This window comes from Cupressus sempervirens, chromosome 8 (genome assembly GCF_028749045.1).
Source record: "Cupressus sempervirens isolate cs-2001-9-10 chromosome 8, ASM2874904v1, whole genome shotgun sequence".
NCBI classification, from domain to species: Eukaryota; Viridiplantae; Streptophyta; class Pinopsida; order Cupressales; family Cupressaceae; genus Cupressus; species Cupressus sempervirens.
This window is the reverse complement of record NC_143125.1, coordinates 405,478,751-405,493,585: the sequence shown is the minus strand read 5'-3', so window position 1 is coordinate 405,493,585 and position 14,835 is coordinate 405,478,751. Positions and strand designations below refer to the sequence as shown.

Here is a 14,835-nt window from a genome sequence, read left to right as displayed (position 1 = left end):
GAAAGTGACAAAGACGGATTTTTTGAGATGAAAAAGGAGGATGGAGGTGTTCTCGGGTTTGGTGACAATGCACCTTGCTTGGTAAAGGGAAAAGGTTCTATAAGACTTGATGGTAACATTAACATACATAATGTATTATTTGCTGATGGCTTTAAACATAACTTGCTAAGCATTGGACAACTTGTAGATAAGGGTTACCATTTACAATTCAAAGATGGAAAATGTTCAAATAGAGATAAAGTAGGAAATGAGATTGCAGTTGGTGCTAAGACTAGAGGTAATGTACTTGAGTTAAATCCTTCTAAGGTGAGTTGTTTTGTTTTGTTTTTGGAAAAAGTCAATGACAATTGGTTATGGCATAGAATATTTTTTCATATAAACTTTGATAACATAGTGAAGGATTGATCTAAAATTATGAAACCTACTAACATGATGTGTAAGGAATGTGTGATGGTAAAACAAAAAAGTAATACATTTTAGAGAAAAGTATTTTGTACTATATAAAAGATATAATTGGTACACATAGACTTCCATGGTCTAACAAAGACAAGAACATTCTATGATGTGAAATACTTTATTATTATTTTGATAATTACACTAGAATGATGTGGGTTGATTTCTTAAGAGAAAAATTAGAATCATTTGATAAGTTTAAGATCTTTAAGGGAAGATTTGAGAATGAGTCAAGATTCAAGATAAAATGTTTAAGGTCTTTCAATGGAGGAGATTTTACATTTGACAATATAATGCATATTATAAGGATCATGGATTTTACAGATAGACTTCAACCCCACAAAGACCACAACAAAATAGAGTAATAGAAAGAAGAAACATAAAAGTTTATTAGGCAACTAGAGAGATGTTACTTGACGATAATGTAGCACCTGTACATTGGAGAGAAGTAGTAAATATTGTTGTGTACACCTTGAAAAAAGTTCAAATAAGATAAGGAATAGGTAAAACACCTTATGAGCTTCGGTTTGGTCATACACCTATAGTAAAATACTTTAAAATCTATGGAAGAAAACACTAAATCAAGAGAAATGATGAAATAAAGAAGTTTGATCCTAGAAGTGATCAAGGCATATTTATTAGTTATTCTGCTAAGAGTGAGGCTTATAGATGTTATAACTTAAGGTTAAAGGAAATTGTTGAAAGTGCAAATGTAAGAGTTGATGAAAAATTTTAGGTGTAAGAAAGAACTTTTCAATATGATTTAGATGAGGAAACTACCTAGGTGAGCACAAGTCAGAGACCAATTCAAAATTAGAATGTGAAATAGGAACTTGAGATTAACAATGGAATTCATGTTCAGATTAAAGAGCCTAGAGAAGAACATAAAACACCAAGGTATGTTGTTTTAAATCATCTTGATGCATAGATTAATGGGAATGCAAGTAGTGGAGTAGTGACAAGAGAAAGAATGAGGAATGAAATATGTTTGATTTCACAATTTGAACCAAAAAAATACTGATGAATCATGGATTAATGTCGTGAAGGAAGAATTGGAGTAGACTAAGAAGAAAAACACATGGTAATTGGTTCCTAATCCTAAAGACAAAAGTGTTATAGGAATTAAATGGGTATTTAGAAACAATAAGAATGAGCAAGGAGAAGTGGTAAGAAACAGAGCAAGACTTGTATGTAAAGGCTATTCAAAATAGGAGGGTATTGATTTTAAAGAAATCTTTGCTTGTATAGCTAGAGTAGAAGGAGTGACACTATTTTTGGTATATGCAGCTAATGAGAAATTTAAAGTGTATCAGATGGATGTTAAATCATTTATCTTGAATGAAGAATTAGACGAAGAAGTATACGTTGAACAAGCAAATAGATCTACATTGACATGGAAAGAAGACATGGTATGTAAACTTAAGAAATCCCTTTATGGATTAAAGCAAGCTCCAATGTCTTGGTATGTGAGGTTAGATAAACACTTTTTGTATATGGGATTCAAGAAAGGAATTGAAAATAGTAATTTGTATCTTAGAATTAATTCAAATGGACTTTTGATCATTGAAGTCTTTGTGGATGACATTATTTTTGGAGGAAATGATGAAGTGAGATATAAATTTTTTGATGGAATGAAAGGATAATTTGAAATTTCTATGATAGAAGAGATGAAATGTGTTATTGGATTTTAATTAACTTGGACTCTCAAACTAAGTATCATAAGGAATTACTAGTGGCATTTGGTATGGAAAATTGCAAACCAATTGGAACACCTATGGTTAAAGGTTATAAATTGACTACTACTAATGAATCCCATAACACTATTCAAATAAGGTAAAGATATATGATTGGCGGTTTACAATACTTAATCATACTAGACCTGACATAAAAAGTGAAATTGGTATTATGGAAATATACTAGGCAAAACCTAAAGAATCACACTTGGTAGTAGTAAAAATAAATTTCATATATTTGAAAGGAACTTTGGAATTCAGTTTATTGTATGATAGATCAAATGATTTCAAATGATATTCTTATATAGATGCAGATTGGGCAAGAAATGTTTTTGATTAAGGAAAACAGGTTTTGAAGGGTGCCTGAAACCCTTTTACAAATTGAAAAATTTTCAATGAAGCCCAAACCAAACAATACTACAGTCCATAGGTGAAATAGGTCACCAACTAGAACAAGGTGACCAGGGTGGCAAAATAGATAACACAATACTCCTCAGCCACAAAAATGGGTTTTGAACATGCACCTAAAACCTCATGGTTAAAAAAGAGATAGACAATAAGTCTGTAACTATGTTAAACTACAAAGGATAGCAGGGCAAAAAAGCCAAGAGAGCCAAAACGGGATAGGGACTCAAGATTTCCATTTCGGTCCCATCTTTTGAGAACGTAATGTCATATCAAAAGTTGGAGTGCAGGGCTTGACCTTTTTCCTTTTACAGTTGTCTATCCATCCTCCACCAAACCAGCAGCCTTGTGCCATGCAAAGTCAGCAACACCACAACCAGCACCCAAAACCCCACGCGGCTCGAGAAGAAATCTAGACCGCAGTAGGAGGGACATCAGCAACATCTAGAGACGGAGCCACAAGAGGGACAACAATCAAAACACCAATAATAGAGTCCGAAGGAGGGAGAACAGAAGAGGTCACCATCATTGAGGCAACATTTGTACCATCAATAGCAATCGAATCTGCCACCAAAATATCCTGAGACGAGCCACAATCCCCAGTAGAGGGGACATTCTAAACCATGTAGTGATCGTCTGGAACCCCCTTCCACCAAGAAGGAGACTTCTTCAATCTAGATTTTTTAGAGGAGCAGCAAGCAACAAACTGGTCAGTCTTGTGGCATTTCTTGCATCAGAAAGGAATACCCTCATAATCAAGAAGTTGAATCCAAGAGCCAAGAGGGGAGACCAACTTAATCTTTTTAGGGAGTCCCTTGGAGACGTCAATCTCCACAAGATTGCGAGCATATGTTGTCTAAAACACATTGGAAGACATTGTATCAACTAGCAAGAAGTCCTCAAGAGCCTCCACTGCCTCTAGAACTAAATCCAACCATGGGTGAAGGGGGAGATTTAGCAACCTAACCCACAGTAGGATTTTATTAAATGATTTCGTCGATGGATCAAAATTGTTATACCACAGTTTAGCCACCAAGGGAACTGGATGGCATTTCTATCTTCAGTAGTAGCAAATTTCAAAATGAAAAAACTCCTTGCCACAGGGTAAATCTAGGCTATGTTCGAAATGAGGGGCTCCCAAACTTGGGAGATCCAAGCGTGCAAATCTGAGAGAGAGGGCCAGAACCCCTTAAAACAAAAAATAGCAGTGATGGAAGAGAAGTCATCCACATAAGTGGAGATCTCATCAACAATATCAAACTCTAAATCAATCATAATTGGGTACTTACAACGATAGGCACAGCATCACGGAGCCCCGAACGCACAGCCTGACCGCCAAAGCCCCCTCCAATGTCGACCTCATAAGAGGCAACATCAATGTAAGAGATGGTCGATCTACCCTCAGCACCATGAGGCGGAGAAAGAGTTGTCCTAGCTGGAACAACCGCAAAGGGGCTGCCAAAACCAGCCCCAAAGGCAAGGGTTGGAGTTTGAATCCCATCTAGGGCATTGCAAAAGATGGAGTCTGGAGTAGTGGAAGCAAACACTGGAGACGTCGAGCCAAACCAACTAGCCCCACATCTAAGGAAGAGACTTGCACATAGGTCGAGCAATGGCCGTAACAGAACCGGGAGCAGTCACCCACGCAGGCACAGCAGACGAAGTTGTAGAAGATGAAGGCACCTTCAAAAGACTAATTTAGATGATTGGGCAAGAAATGTTAATGAAAGGAAAGCACTAGTAGACATGCATTTCTCCTTAGGGGAAGGTTGGTTTCATGGTTAAGTAAGAAAATTTTGCTTATCACAATCTACTGTAGCAGTGGCAAATAATTGTAATCAGTTAATGTGGATTAATAATATGCTAAAAGATATTGGTATTGTTAAAGGGGAAATGTGAATCAAGGAAATAAATCTCAAGTTCATCACATTACCACACTTACACAACTCAAAGAGGGAGTCAAGGAAATTGATTCTTTATATCCCAATTCTAAAAGACTAGATCTAGAAAGATTAGGGCCCGTTTGTTTTGCGAAATTGGACTAGAATTGGGTTTGGCGAAATCTGATTTTGTCAAAATGGGCGTTTGGGTCGAAATTGTTAAACGGAATTAGAATACCAATCTTCTAATTTTGACCCAAAACAAGGATACTAGTCTTCCATTGAAATACCAAGGATTGGGAAGTGAATCTGAGGTTTGCTATTTTGGGGATTACGATAGAATTGAAGCGAATGATTTTCGGCGTGGTTCATTTTGTAACCTAAAAACAATCTCATTTTACCATTGTGCGGCCAGGATTTTCCTTGTTCTTGCGCTTTTCGGCAATTTGCCCCAAATTTTTAAAGAGTCTATTAACTTATGTTTCTTTGAAATTCTCAAAGACAACAACTGTCCTAATTCAGACATGACAGGGACATAGTTTTATGGCAGATAGAACATAAACATTTTAATTCAAGAGGTTGGTAGATGATATTGTCGATTTCCTAGAAGTTAGATTTTCGATCAGCAGATAAATTGAACTTTCATGAAAGAAGTGCGTAAAAAATACAAGCAAAAAATGATTTCCATGGAAAGTGATTTCACCAACAGATCTGCATCCAACGAAACATTTTCAAAGTTAAAGAAAATAACTTTATAGAAAAGGAAAATGATTACAAGATCTGTACTACAAACAATGAATTAGATCGTCAACAAATAATAACTCCCAATGTTGTGATTGTTAATAATCATCGCAAAAAAACACTTTTTGGCACTTCATATGATAAATCATTAGACACAAAGCACTTTTGCATGAAAAATAGTTGAAGAGCAAACAATTTATTTTAAAATTTTATTTAAAATCCATCAAGAAAATTAGTTTATCTCTCTAGAATCAAAATACTTTTTACACTTTGCATGATAAATCGTTAGCCACAAGGCATGAGGTAAAATTGTTCAGGTAAATTCCAATTCCAATTTTACGAACCAAACGCGGAAGATGTATCTTCCAACTCATCTTCTATTTTAACTAAACAGGACAAATTATTTTTTTCAAAATCAAATTTCGAAATTCAAACCCTGATTTTGACAAAACCAAGTTTTGAATCAAAACCCAATTTTGTTAATTCCACAAAACAAATAGGTCCTTAGTGTTAGCCAAGTGTTAAAGGAGCACCAATGCAAATTAGATCTTAGTGAGTAGAATAAAGGAAAAGATGATAACGTTCTTGAAACCCCTAGTTATAATGAGAGCTAGGACAATATATGTAAATGTACTAAGTAGATATGTTGAAATGATAAAGAGGATAGAAGACACTTTCTAGATATGATTTTATGCTTCTTGTGATGCTCCAAACTAACAAATAGTGTTGGATCTGGGCCTAGAATGTTGAAATCCACAAACCCTAGGTATCGTTCAATGATTTGGCAGGGCCAATTTTCTCATGATGGTGACCTTTGCTACATGATATGTGCAAGGGTGAGAACTAGAGCCCTAATCAACTATATTTGACCCTTATTCTAATTTTGCACTTCTAAAGAATGATAAGAAGGATAATCAATTTGCAATTTGTTTACCAATTCAAGATCTAAAACCTGCAATAAAAAGGAGCTTTTATTTGTTGATGGGGGGTTTTCCTCCCTCAAACCCCAATTTAGGAATTACCCTTGAATTGAAATAATTGGATTGCGCAAAAATGTAAAGTAAATGTACGAATTCATCCTATAATAGTAGGATCTCTTGAATTAAATGTAATGAGATCTTTTTACCAATTGACTTGGATCAAAAATGTGGATGAATGGATGTAGAAAATGCTACAAAGAACCTTGAATGGATTGAGGGAGATCGTGAAGATAAACTCCTTCAATTGCTTGAATCATTGATCTTCAATGGAGGAATTCGCTTGAAGGATACATGAAGATTGCATGAATCATTGATCTTCAATGGAGGAATTTGGTTGGAGGATGCATGAAGACTCGAACGCTTAAGTGCTTATGCGCATGAATGAAATTATGTGTTGAAAAATGGAGCAAATGGATGGGTTTATAAAGGACTCAAGATTAGGTTTCTCCCGCAGGCGTCCCAAAATAATGTGGACACGAGACTTAAGAAGTGAACCCAAAATAGGGCCCAAGAAGGAATGAATTATGTCCCTGATTGGGCAAGGGCACACTATGTTTGTGCCCCTGACTAAGGCCTAGAATCCTCAAGATTCCTTTGAGGTCCAAAAACATGGCTCATATCCTATATATTAGGAGCAAAACTCAAGATATAGTTGTTATAATGTGAAATTTTGATTTTGAATGATTGGACGAAGGAATGGGAGGACCTTGGTGATTTTAGCTCCAAACTTAAGAAAGATGAACATTAAAAATAAGTTAAAAATTTAATTTCCCCTCTACAAACTATATTTTAACTAAAAATTTAAAATTTAAATGTTTAACAAGTGTTAAAAATCATTCCTAAGCTGGTGGGACTATTTCAAACCACACCATTTTTTCACCCACTTCGAAATTAGAAGCATCTATTAAATGAGAACTCAATACATTAATAGCTAATCACACATTACTAATAGTTCAACATTTTTAACATTTTCGGTTGGCATTTATTTGTCCACTTGGCCTACAACTATAGAAAGATCTATGAATACCTATAAAAGCTGTTAACTCAATCCGACTTACGTTTATGAGTTCTAAGTGAGTGATGTTAGATGGCAACACACTATAAAAATAACTCAATGTATTCAATGTGAAAATATCTTCACTTGTGAAGCATATGGTGCCTCCGATACCAAATATCTACGAAACTTTAACAGGCTTGATAAGTTGGAAATTTTTCCAAAGCAACTCAAATAGTGATGATGCTACTAACTATGGAGTTTTTTCAGTTGAACTCATTGACCTTAGTTTTCACAAATAGTTGTTCACATAAACTGATCCATCATGTGAATGAATGGAACACTTAGCCTTTCTTGCTTCTAAGTAAACCTCACGGAGGTGAAGCACCAAAACTTCCTGAAAGGTCACCCACCAGATATAGGTCAAATGCAAAAAGGTAATTTTGACAAAAATCTAAGAAATACCGGAAAGAACTAGAGGCTTGGTCTTTTGCTCTGATATGCAAGAAACTTCTAAGTAGCCCATATAGGTTGCTCTGATATGCAAGAAACTTCTAAGTAGCCCATATAGGTTGCTCTGATATGCATGAAACTTCTAAGTAGCCCATATAGGATGTAAGTGAGCAGTTGGCTTTAAAGATTCCACATGCATTCCACAAATCATCAAAAGTTCAAGTTAAAGTAGACAATACTGGAAGCTACAACCATTCAACAGGGGAAAAAATTCTAATCGGTAAAAGCAAATCATCAAAGTTCAAGTTAAAGACGACAATAATGAAAGATAGAACCGTTCAGCAGGGAAAAAAATTCTAATCGATAAAAGGTGGGGGTGAAACCACCTGTAAGAAACACTACGTTTTTCTTGAGGAATCAAAATTATTTACTGCATTAAGTATTTCATTCTTAATAATCAAAATCATTTACTGCATGAGTATTGCTTCAAGCTCTGTGATTCGAGCCAAAAATCTGTCATTCTGCCATTCCGTATTGGTTGCCCAGTTCCAATAGCATACAAATACTGCCCGGCACCACAAATTGAAATTTAACTTTGGTTCAACTTATCCAGCTTAAATGGAATAACATTAAACCCTATAGTGCCTGACATACAAATACAAATCAATTATGCTGATACTCGTAATATTTATTACAGCTTTGCTCAAGGTGCTGATAACAAAAAAAGATAACATGTTACTGAAAAAAAATTGGTCCAGCCAGACACATTGGATCGGTTAGTCACCGGTCTCATGAAACATCAGATGTCATTTAAAATCTTTCGATTCCTTTCAGTTCAAATAGGGGCTGCATGCATGTACCACATCACTTAGTGTTACCTGCAGCTAAGAATGCAAAAAGTGCTACTACGCTTTCCAATCATGTTACTGGTGTTGTGTGTGTTAACAAGTCCCTAGAATCAATTATTTACAGCCCACCGTGATTAAATATTTGATTTAATATAACAAATTTTGGCTCTTCAAAAAAGAACAGAACACCAGACAGTAAACACATGAAATGAATACATTATAATAGAACTGAGGCTTATATCCAGAACTGTAACATCGAGAGTACACATCGTCATGAAACATTTACTTGGGGCAAACCAAGAACCTGGCTGACAGCCTCTTTAACAAAAATACATTGAGCATAACCAAGATCAAAAGAATATCATTGCATTATATTGATAATGCTGGACCTGGTTTACATGATACTGACCCATTGAATATTTTATAAGAGGAAATACATTTTTATATCTATTCTGTTTGTGATACTGTCAGAAGCCAGAATGATTGGAGTTGATATTGTAGCTGCAAAAAATTCAATTGCAAATGTAAAATCGTTATCATGACAATAAGAGTTGTAACTCCAAAAACAGGGTAAACAGTCAAATGCATAATACAACTAGGACTATCATAACTCGCTGCCTTTCTCATTTGAAGGACCTCCACAATAAGGTGACCTGGTGCCAGGTGGAGAAACATCCCTGTTATTTATTGGAAGCATATGAGGTGATCTACCCCTTCTAGGTGAAAATGATAAACCAGGAGACTCATTTCTCCTTGTTGCCGGTGGCCCAGCTCTCCATGGAGAGTTTCCAACAATGCTCTCAGGTGGACCTCCCCTGTACGTATTGAACCTATCATTGTATCTATCAAGGCTGCGACTGCGACTTCGGCTACGGCTACGGCTGGGGCTGCGGCTCCTACTTGAGCTCCGACTATAGTTCCGCCCTCTACTTCTGCTTGGGCTTCGGCTATAACTCTGGCTATAACTGCGGCCCCTGTCCCTATCATCAGATCTTCTAGAACTGTCTCGGGACTTGTCACCTAAATATTTGTCATGACGTCCCCTATCCTGACGGTCATGATAATCTGTTTCAAAATTCACACGACTACTGTCATATCGGTCACGTGCATCCCGCTCATGCCTTCCACGGCCTCCATATCCCCCTCTGTCATTTCTGTCAAACCTACCTCCAGAAGCTCCCCATCCTCCTCTGCCACCAAAGGAATCCCCACGGCCACCATTGAAAGGTTCACCACGACCAGCACCAAAGCCACGACCTGTGTCCCTTCCACCACGCCCTCCATAATCCCATCTTCCACCACGACCTTTCATAAAACTTCCAGCACGAGCAGCTATATCTCTCAACTCTGAAGGTACTTTTTGATTAGCACCTTCCAGAACCTTGATTAGTTCAGGTGCATATTTTCCATCCTGATCAGAAAAAAATGTATATGCCAATCCTGTGGCACCAGCTCGACCTGTTCGCCCTATTCTGTGGACATAATCTTCAACACCAGTAGGAAAGTCATAGTTTACCACAGCCCTGCAGACAGAGGAGATTTTTAATAGCCAATACAACAATTACAAATACAAGGAGATTGAAAACTTGAAAATTGGTCCTGCAATAACTAAAACTTCTGTACCTTATATCTTTGATATCAAGACCTCTTGCAGCTACGTCAGTTGCAACCAACACTGGGGATTTCCCGCTTCTGAACTGAGCTAAAACCCAATCTCGCTCCCCTTGAGACTTATCCCCATGGATAGCAGCAGCTCCAAAACGACCAAGACTACGAGCAATCTGGTCACACATCCTTTTGGTTGAACAAAACACTATAATTTTGGAACCTGGTTCTTGTCCCCGGAGAATCTGTTCCAATCTTCTCTGTTTTTCCATTGGTGGTACTACTTCTATATACTGCAAACCAGTTAACAATAGTCAAAAATGTTTTAAAACTGGCTTACCAGGTACTTCCATTTAGACATGTACCAGTACACTCTTCTACTGATACTGGTCCAAATAGCCCCCAAAACGCAACAAAAAGAATAGTGTCACAAAGGGTACACCAGTCATAGTTGAAACTAAAATACAAATAAAAAACCCAACACTGAAGCACAGTAAAAACAGAGAAACAAGATTTAATTAATAGGTGCATGTCCCAAAATATCTGTTTGTAGACTGTAACAAAGCAAATGATGATTTTAGTCTGTTCATAAAGAGAAATGTAATAATTTGTATGCATGGTTCTTAAGTTTGACTATAACTACTGACTATTTTGGTAAGTCATACAGAGTAAAAAATCATTTGATATTTTGAATTGTCAACTATCAGTAATATACTATTTCTGGTCTATTTTCTGTACTCAACAATGAAATTGTCATTTGTTTGGTTTTGTCCATACATTGTGTATTTTAGATATCTTTAGACTTTTATTTAGGCAAATACAACCAATACCATCAACTCAGTATCGACAGAAAAAACAGTAAACACCCAAACAACATAGCCATGTAGTAAAATACATTTCAACACAAAAAATGTAGTAATGGACAAATTAACCCTGCCATATTAAGTGAACGAGTCAACAATTTAGTCCAACATGTTACACACAAAAATAGCATACCTGCGTAATGTTCTTATTTGCAGAAAGTTCGTTGACATCTCCTATAGTAACCTGAACAGGATTCATCAACAAATCACCAGCTATCTTCCGAACCTCCTTAGGCCAAGTTGCAGTATACATCAAAGTTTGCCTTTGTCGGGGAATTTCATTTACTATTTTTCTTATCTGGGGCTCAAAACCCATATCTAGCATGCGGTCAGCTTCATCCAGTATCAAAAATGATACTTGTTTCAAGCTCACTCTTTTCATCTCAAGTATATCATTGAGCCTTCCTGGAGTAGCAACAACAATATCTGCTCCTCTTTCCAATTCTCTCAGTTGAGGAGGCTTTGGTGCTCCTCCGTATAAACACTGCAACAGATAAAATATTGGTACATAAAGATTGTTCTCTAGATGTCATTATATCAAGATACATGGAAATCCAGAATAGCTTATAAGTAACAAACCGTGCATGATATCCTGGATGATCTGCCAAATTTTATAGCTTCATCTTGTATTTGAGTAGCGAGCTCCCGTGTAGGTGCCAAAACAAGCACAGTAGGACCCATCTGTGAATTTTTGTGATGGCGTCGCAAGTGAATAAAAGCAGGCATGAGATACCCTAAAGTTTTTCCAGAACCTGTCTTTGCAATGGCAACAATGTCCCTGTTCTGTAAAGCAATAGGCCAAGATTGTGCCTGAATTGGAGTAGGACTTGCAAAACCTGCGCTTTGTAGCTGCATTATGGTACAAAACAGAGAATATAAGAAATTATAAAATAGCTATCTAGAAATAGTACACTCCATATCAGTAGATCCGTCATCAATGACAGCAAGAATAAATCTGTAAAACAATAACTACAAGAAGTGTTCCAACATGCATAGCTACTTGTTACAACAACAAGAAGCATAAGCATTGGCTTCTCAAGTTAAATGGCTGACCCAATAAATTGGCAGCCTTGGCCCCTTCCTGTGACAGCAAGCCCCGACCAAACAGGCCCCAATAATATGAAGCTCCCACATGAGAGCAGAGAGCCGTGTTTTTGTTGTACAGCAGTACAGTGTACGACATATGCTCCTTTCTGGAGCAAATATCGCACCTGCCACAAGTACAAGGGATAACAGACAAGTGAGTTTATTCACACATGTCTTGGGATGCTATTGGAGTAAACAACTAAGAATTGCAGAAATCAACTCCACAAAGTCCAATACAACAGACTTCTCTTTAACCCACAAATCTATAAAACTACCTTAACTCATACAATGAAAGGGATGTTACCTCTCGAAGCATTTCTGGTGGCAGTCCAGCTTGATCAAACGTCATAAATGGGGCAGGAACATTGTCTCCCTGATTGCAGGTACAAGTCCAAAATTGTAGGAAATGAGAGTCAAAAAACATGAGTTTTTAAGATTTATAAACCCTAACATCTCAACAACTACTATCAATATAAAAAAGGAAAAAGTAAACAAATTTAGTAACTGATGCATACCGTGGCACTAACTTCATGTTCCATCCGATAAGCATCCACAGCTCCTGAACTAGGAGGCTGACCAGCCATGTGCGTTCCTGAAGATTGCTTAACAGGGGGAACACCATAATTGGGCCCATTGGGCCCATACTTGAAAGAGCCGTTCAAGTGACCTGGACCTGGGGTAGCTGTTATGGCAGAACCATTAGCAACTCCGACGGGCATGTGTGAAGGGTGCATTCCACCCATTCCCTGCAACACATGATATTTAACATAGTAAGCACACTCATTCAAAGAGAAAATTTTATGATGTATTGCACTCGTGGTTTTCTTTCTGAGAACACTTTTTCAGAACGCTGCAATCCGAAAACTTGTGTACTAAAACATTAAGTGATTTTTATATTGTTTATTTCAACTTTCTCAACTAGGTTATCCTGTTTCCTTAAAATTTATGTTTTCTTTTTTTATTTTCAATTCTTTAGAAATGATTGCTTCTTCTTAAATCTTGATTTGATCATTTGTTTTTACTTTTTTCCTTCGGGAGCATGAAACCATAAATTTTCAACGCCCCACAGTAAAAATCAACTTGCCGGCATGTCTGGATAATTTTAAAAATCAAATAATCATATCCAGAAATATTTCCAAACGATTTTTTGACGATGTCAGAAACAGGCAGACGGTAAAAGCCAAAAGAGGAATGGGAAGAATGAATTTATACATTTTGCTTGGCTAAGGCAATTGAATCAGAAAAAACTTCATCGTAGAGTGGCAAAAATCTTGAAATGACTATCAGGCAAATTACACACTGTAGCAGTGGCTTCAAGACTTGTTCAAAATGGAGAAACAGACAACCTCAACATCAAATTTAACAGCCATAGGACAGCATTTCAGAAAAATAGTGTCAATGTCAACTGATCGTTAGCCTCCTGAGCTATACAAAATATCTTCCGTGCTTAAAATTCTAAAAAGCATGATTATTTGGTTATATCCTCTGATGGGCCATTTCAATCTCGCAATGTTTAATTCTTGCCTTTTCTATTTTTAAGATGAAAATTGGCCATCACTTAAACGATTAATACATCTAGACGAAGTATAAAACTGGGCTGCTGCAAACCCCACACGGCCTAGAAAAAGTGTTTATGATTGTGACCGAAACCCCAGACAAGACCGTCCAGTCGCATTAACACAACAAAATAACAATGTCGTCATATACCAAAACAAAGATCATATATTAGTTCGAGTACATTAAGGATAAAAATTGAAAACCCCAAATATATATTTACTATGAAAAATAAACCCTAATGTTGGAGCAAAGCCGTACCTGGTCTTGATTTCGCAGGATGGGAACGGCTGCAAGCTTGTGATGGGAAGGCATGAGAACCCCATTTGTAGCAACATCAGAATTGCCCGCCTGCTGATGGTGTTGCTGATGTTGTTGTTGCTGCTGCTGCTGCTGCTGTTGCTGATGGTGGTGGTGATGGGGTTGGGGCTGTGGCTGGGGCTGGGATTGTGGCTGGGGTTGCGGCTGTGGCTGGGGTTGTGGCTGGGGCTGTGTCTCCGCAGGGGTCACACTGGGGGGTGGACCAGGTGGCAACGGAGGAGGAGCTAGAGGAAGGGGCTTTTCATACTGGGTAACATTGGTATCAGGATTCCAATAGTACAAATAGCCGGTATTGCCATCAACCAGCGCTCTCCAGGGATGGGGAAGCGTGGGATCGTGAGGAGCATAACGAGGCCCATTGCCAACGGCCGCTGCCGCAACCATTGTCATTCAAGCCCTACGAACAACAATCTCAGTCAAACAACAACTACAAACTTCTAGATCTGATGCCTACAAACCCTAAAGTGCAACATACCTGAGAATTGCTCAGAACCGCCCTTGCCGTTAGTTGGGTCTCGCTGCAATTAGGAAAAATTTCAAGGGCCAAAAATTGGCCTCGAATTGAAGATGAGAAAAGGAGACAAGTGCAACGAATTTAATGAGAACAAAGCGCGGACAGCTCAAAAGCTCTCCTGGCCTCTCCTCGAAAGATAGGAGAAACGAGGTCAAACCCTAATCAAAATTCGCTACTTCTATCCTTAACCATCGTCTTGACCATGGTTACGCCTTGAAATTCGATTAAAACCGTGTGAGGAGTCCACAAGAGTTAAGTTTTGTGCAGATTGCCCGCCCCTTTATCCCACACTTATTTAAGTTTTGCCTATATATATATATATATATAATTATTAATAATTTAAATGGTATCTATTTAGTTAGAACAATTAGATTTCCACAAATCATAATAGTAAAAATTGTTCAT

The 14,835-nt window shown here is 37.5% G+C and overlaps 1 protein-coding gene across 1 annotated transcript; it reads right to left on the bottom strand.

Moving 5' to 3' along the window:
- Nucleotides 1–8,683: 8,683 nt before the first annotated feature.
- On the bottom strand, nt 8,684–14,485 carry LOC149542997 (DEAD-box ATP-dependent RNA helicase 14-like). Its single transcript, XM_089797917.1, has 8 exons — nt 14,392–14,485; nt 13,857–14,313; nt 12,557–12,787; nt 12,346–12,414; nt 11,535–11,804; nt 11,089–11,439; nt 10,111–10,385; nt 8,684–10,010 (listed from the first exon to the last, which is right to left on the bottom strand). The coding sequence occupies exons 2-8, from the start codon at nt 14,304–14,306 to the stop codon at nt 9,092–9,094; spliced, it is 2,565 nt and encodes an 854-aa protein (XP_089654043.1). The 5' UTR covers nt 14,307–14,313; nt 14,392–14,485; the 3' UTR covers nt 8,684–9,091.
- Nucleotides 14,486–14,835: the final 350 nt, after the last annotated feature.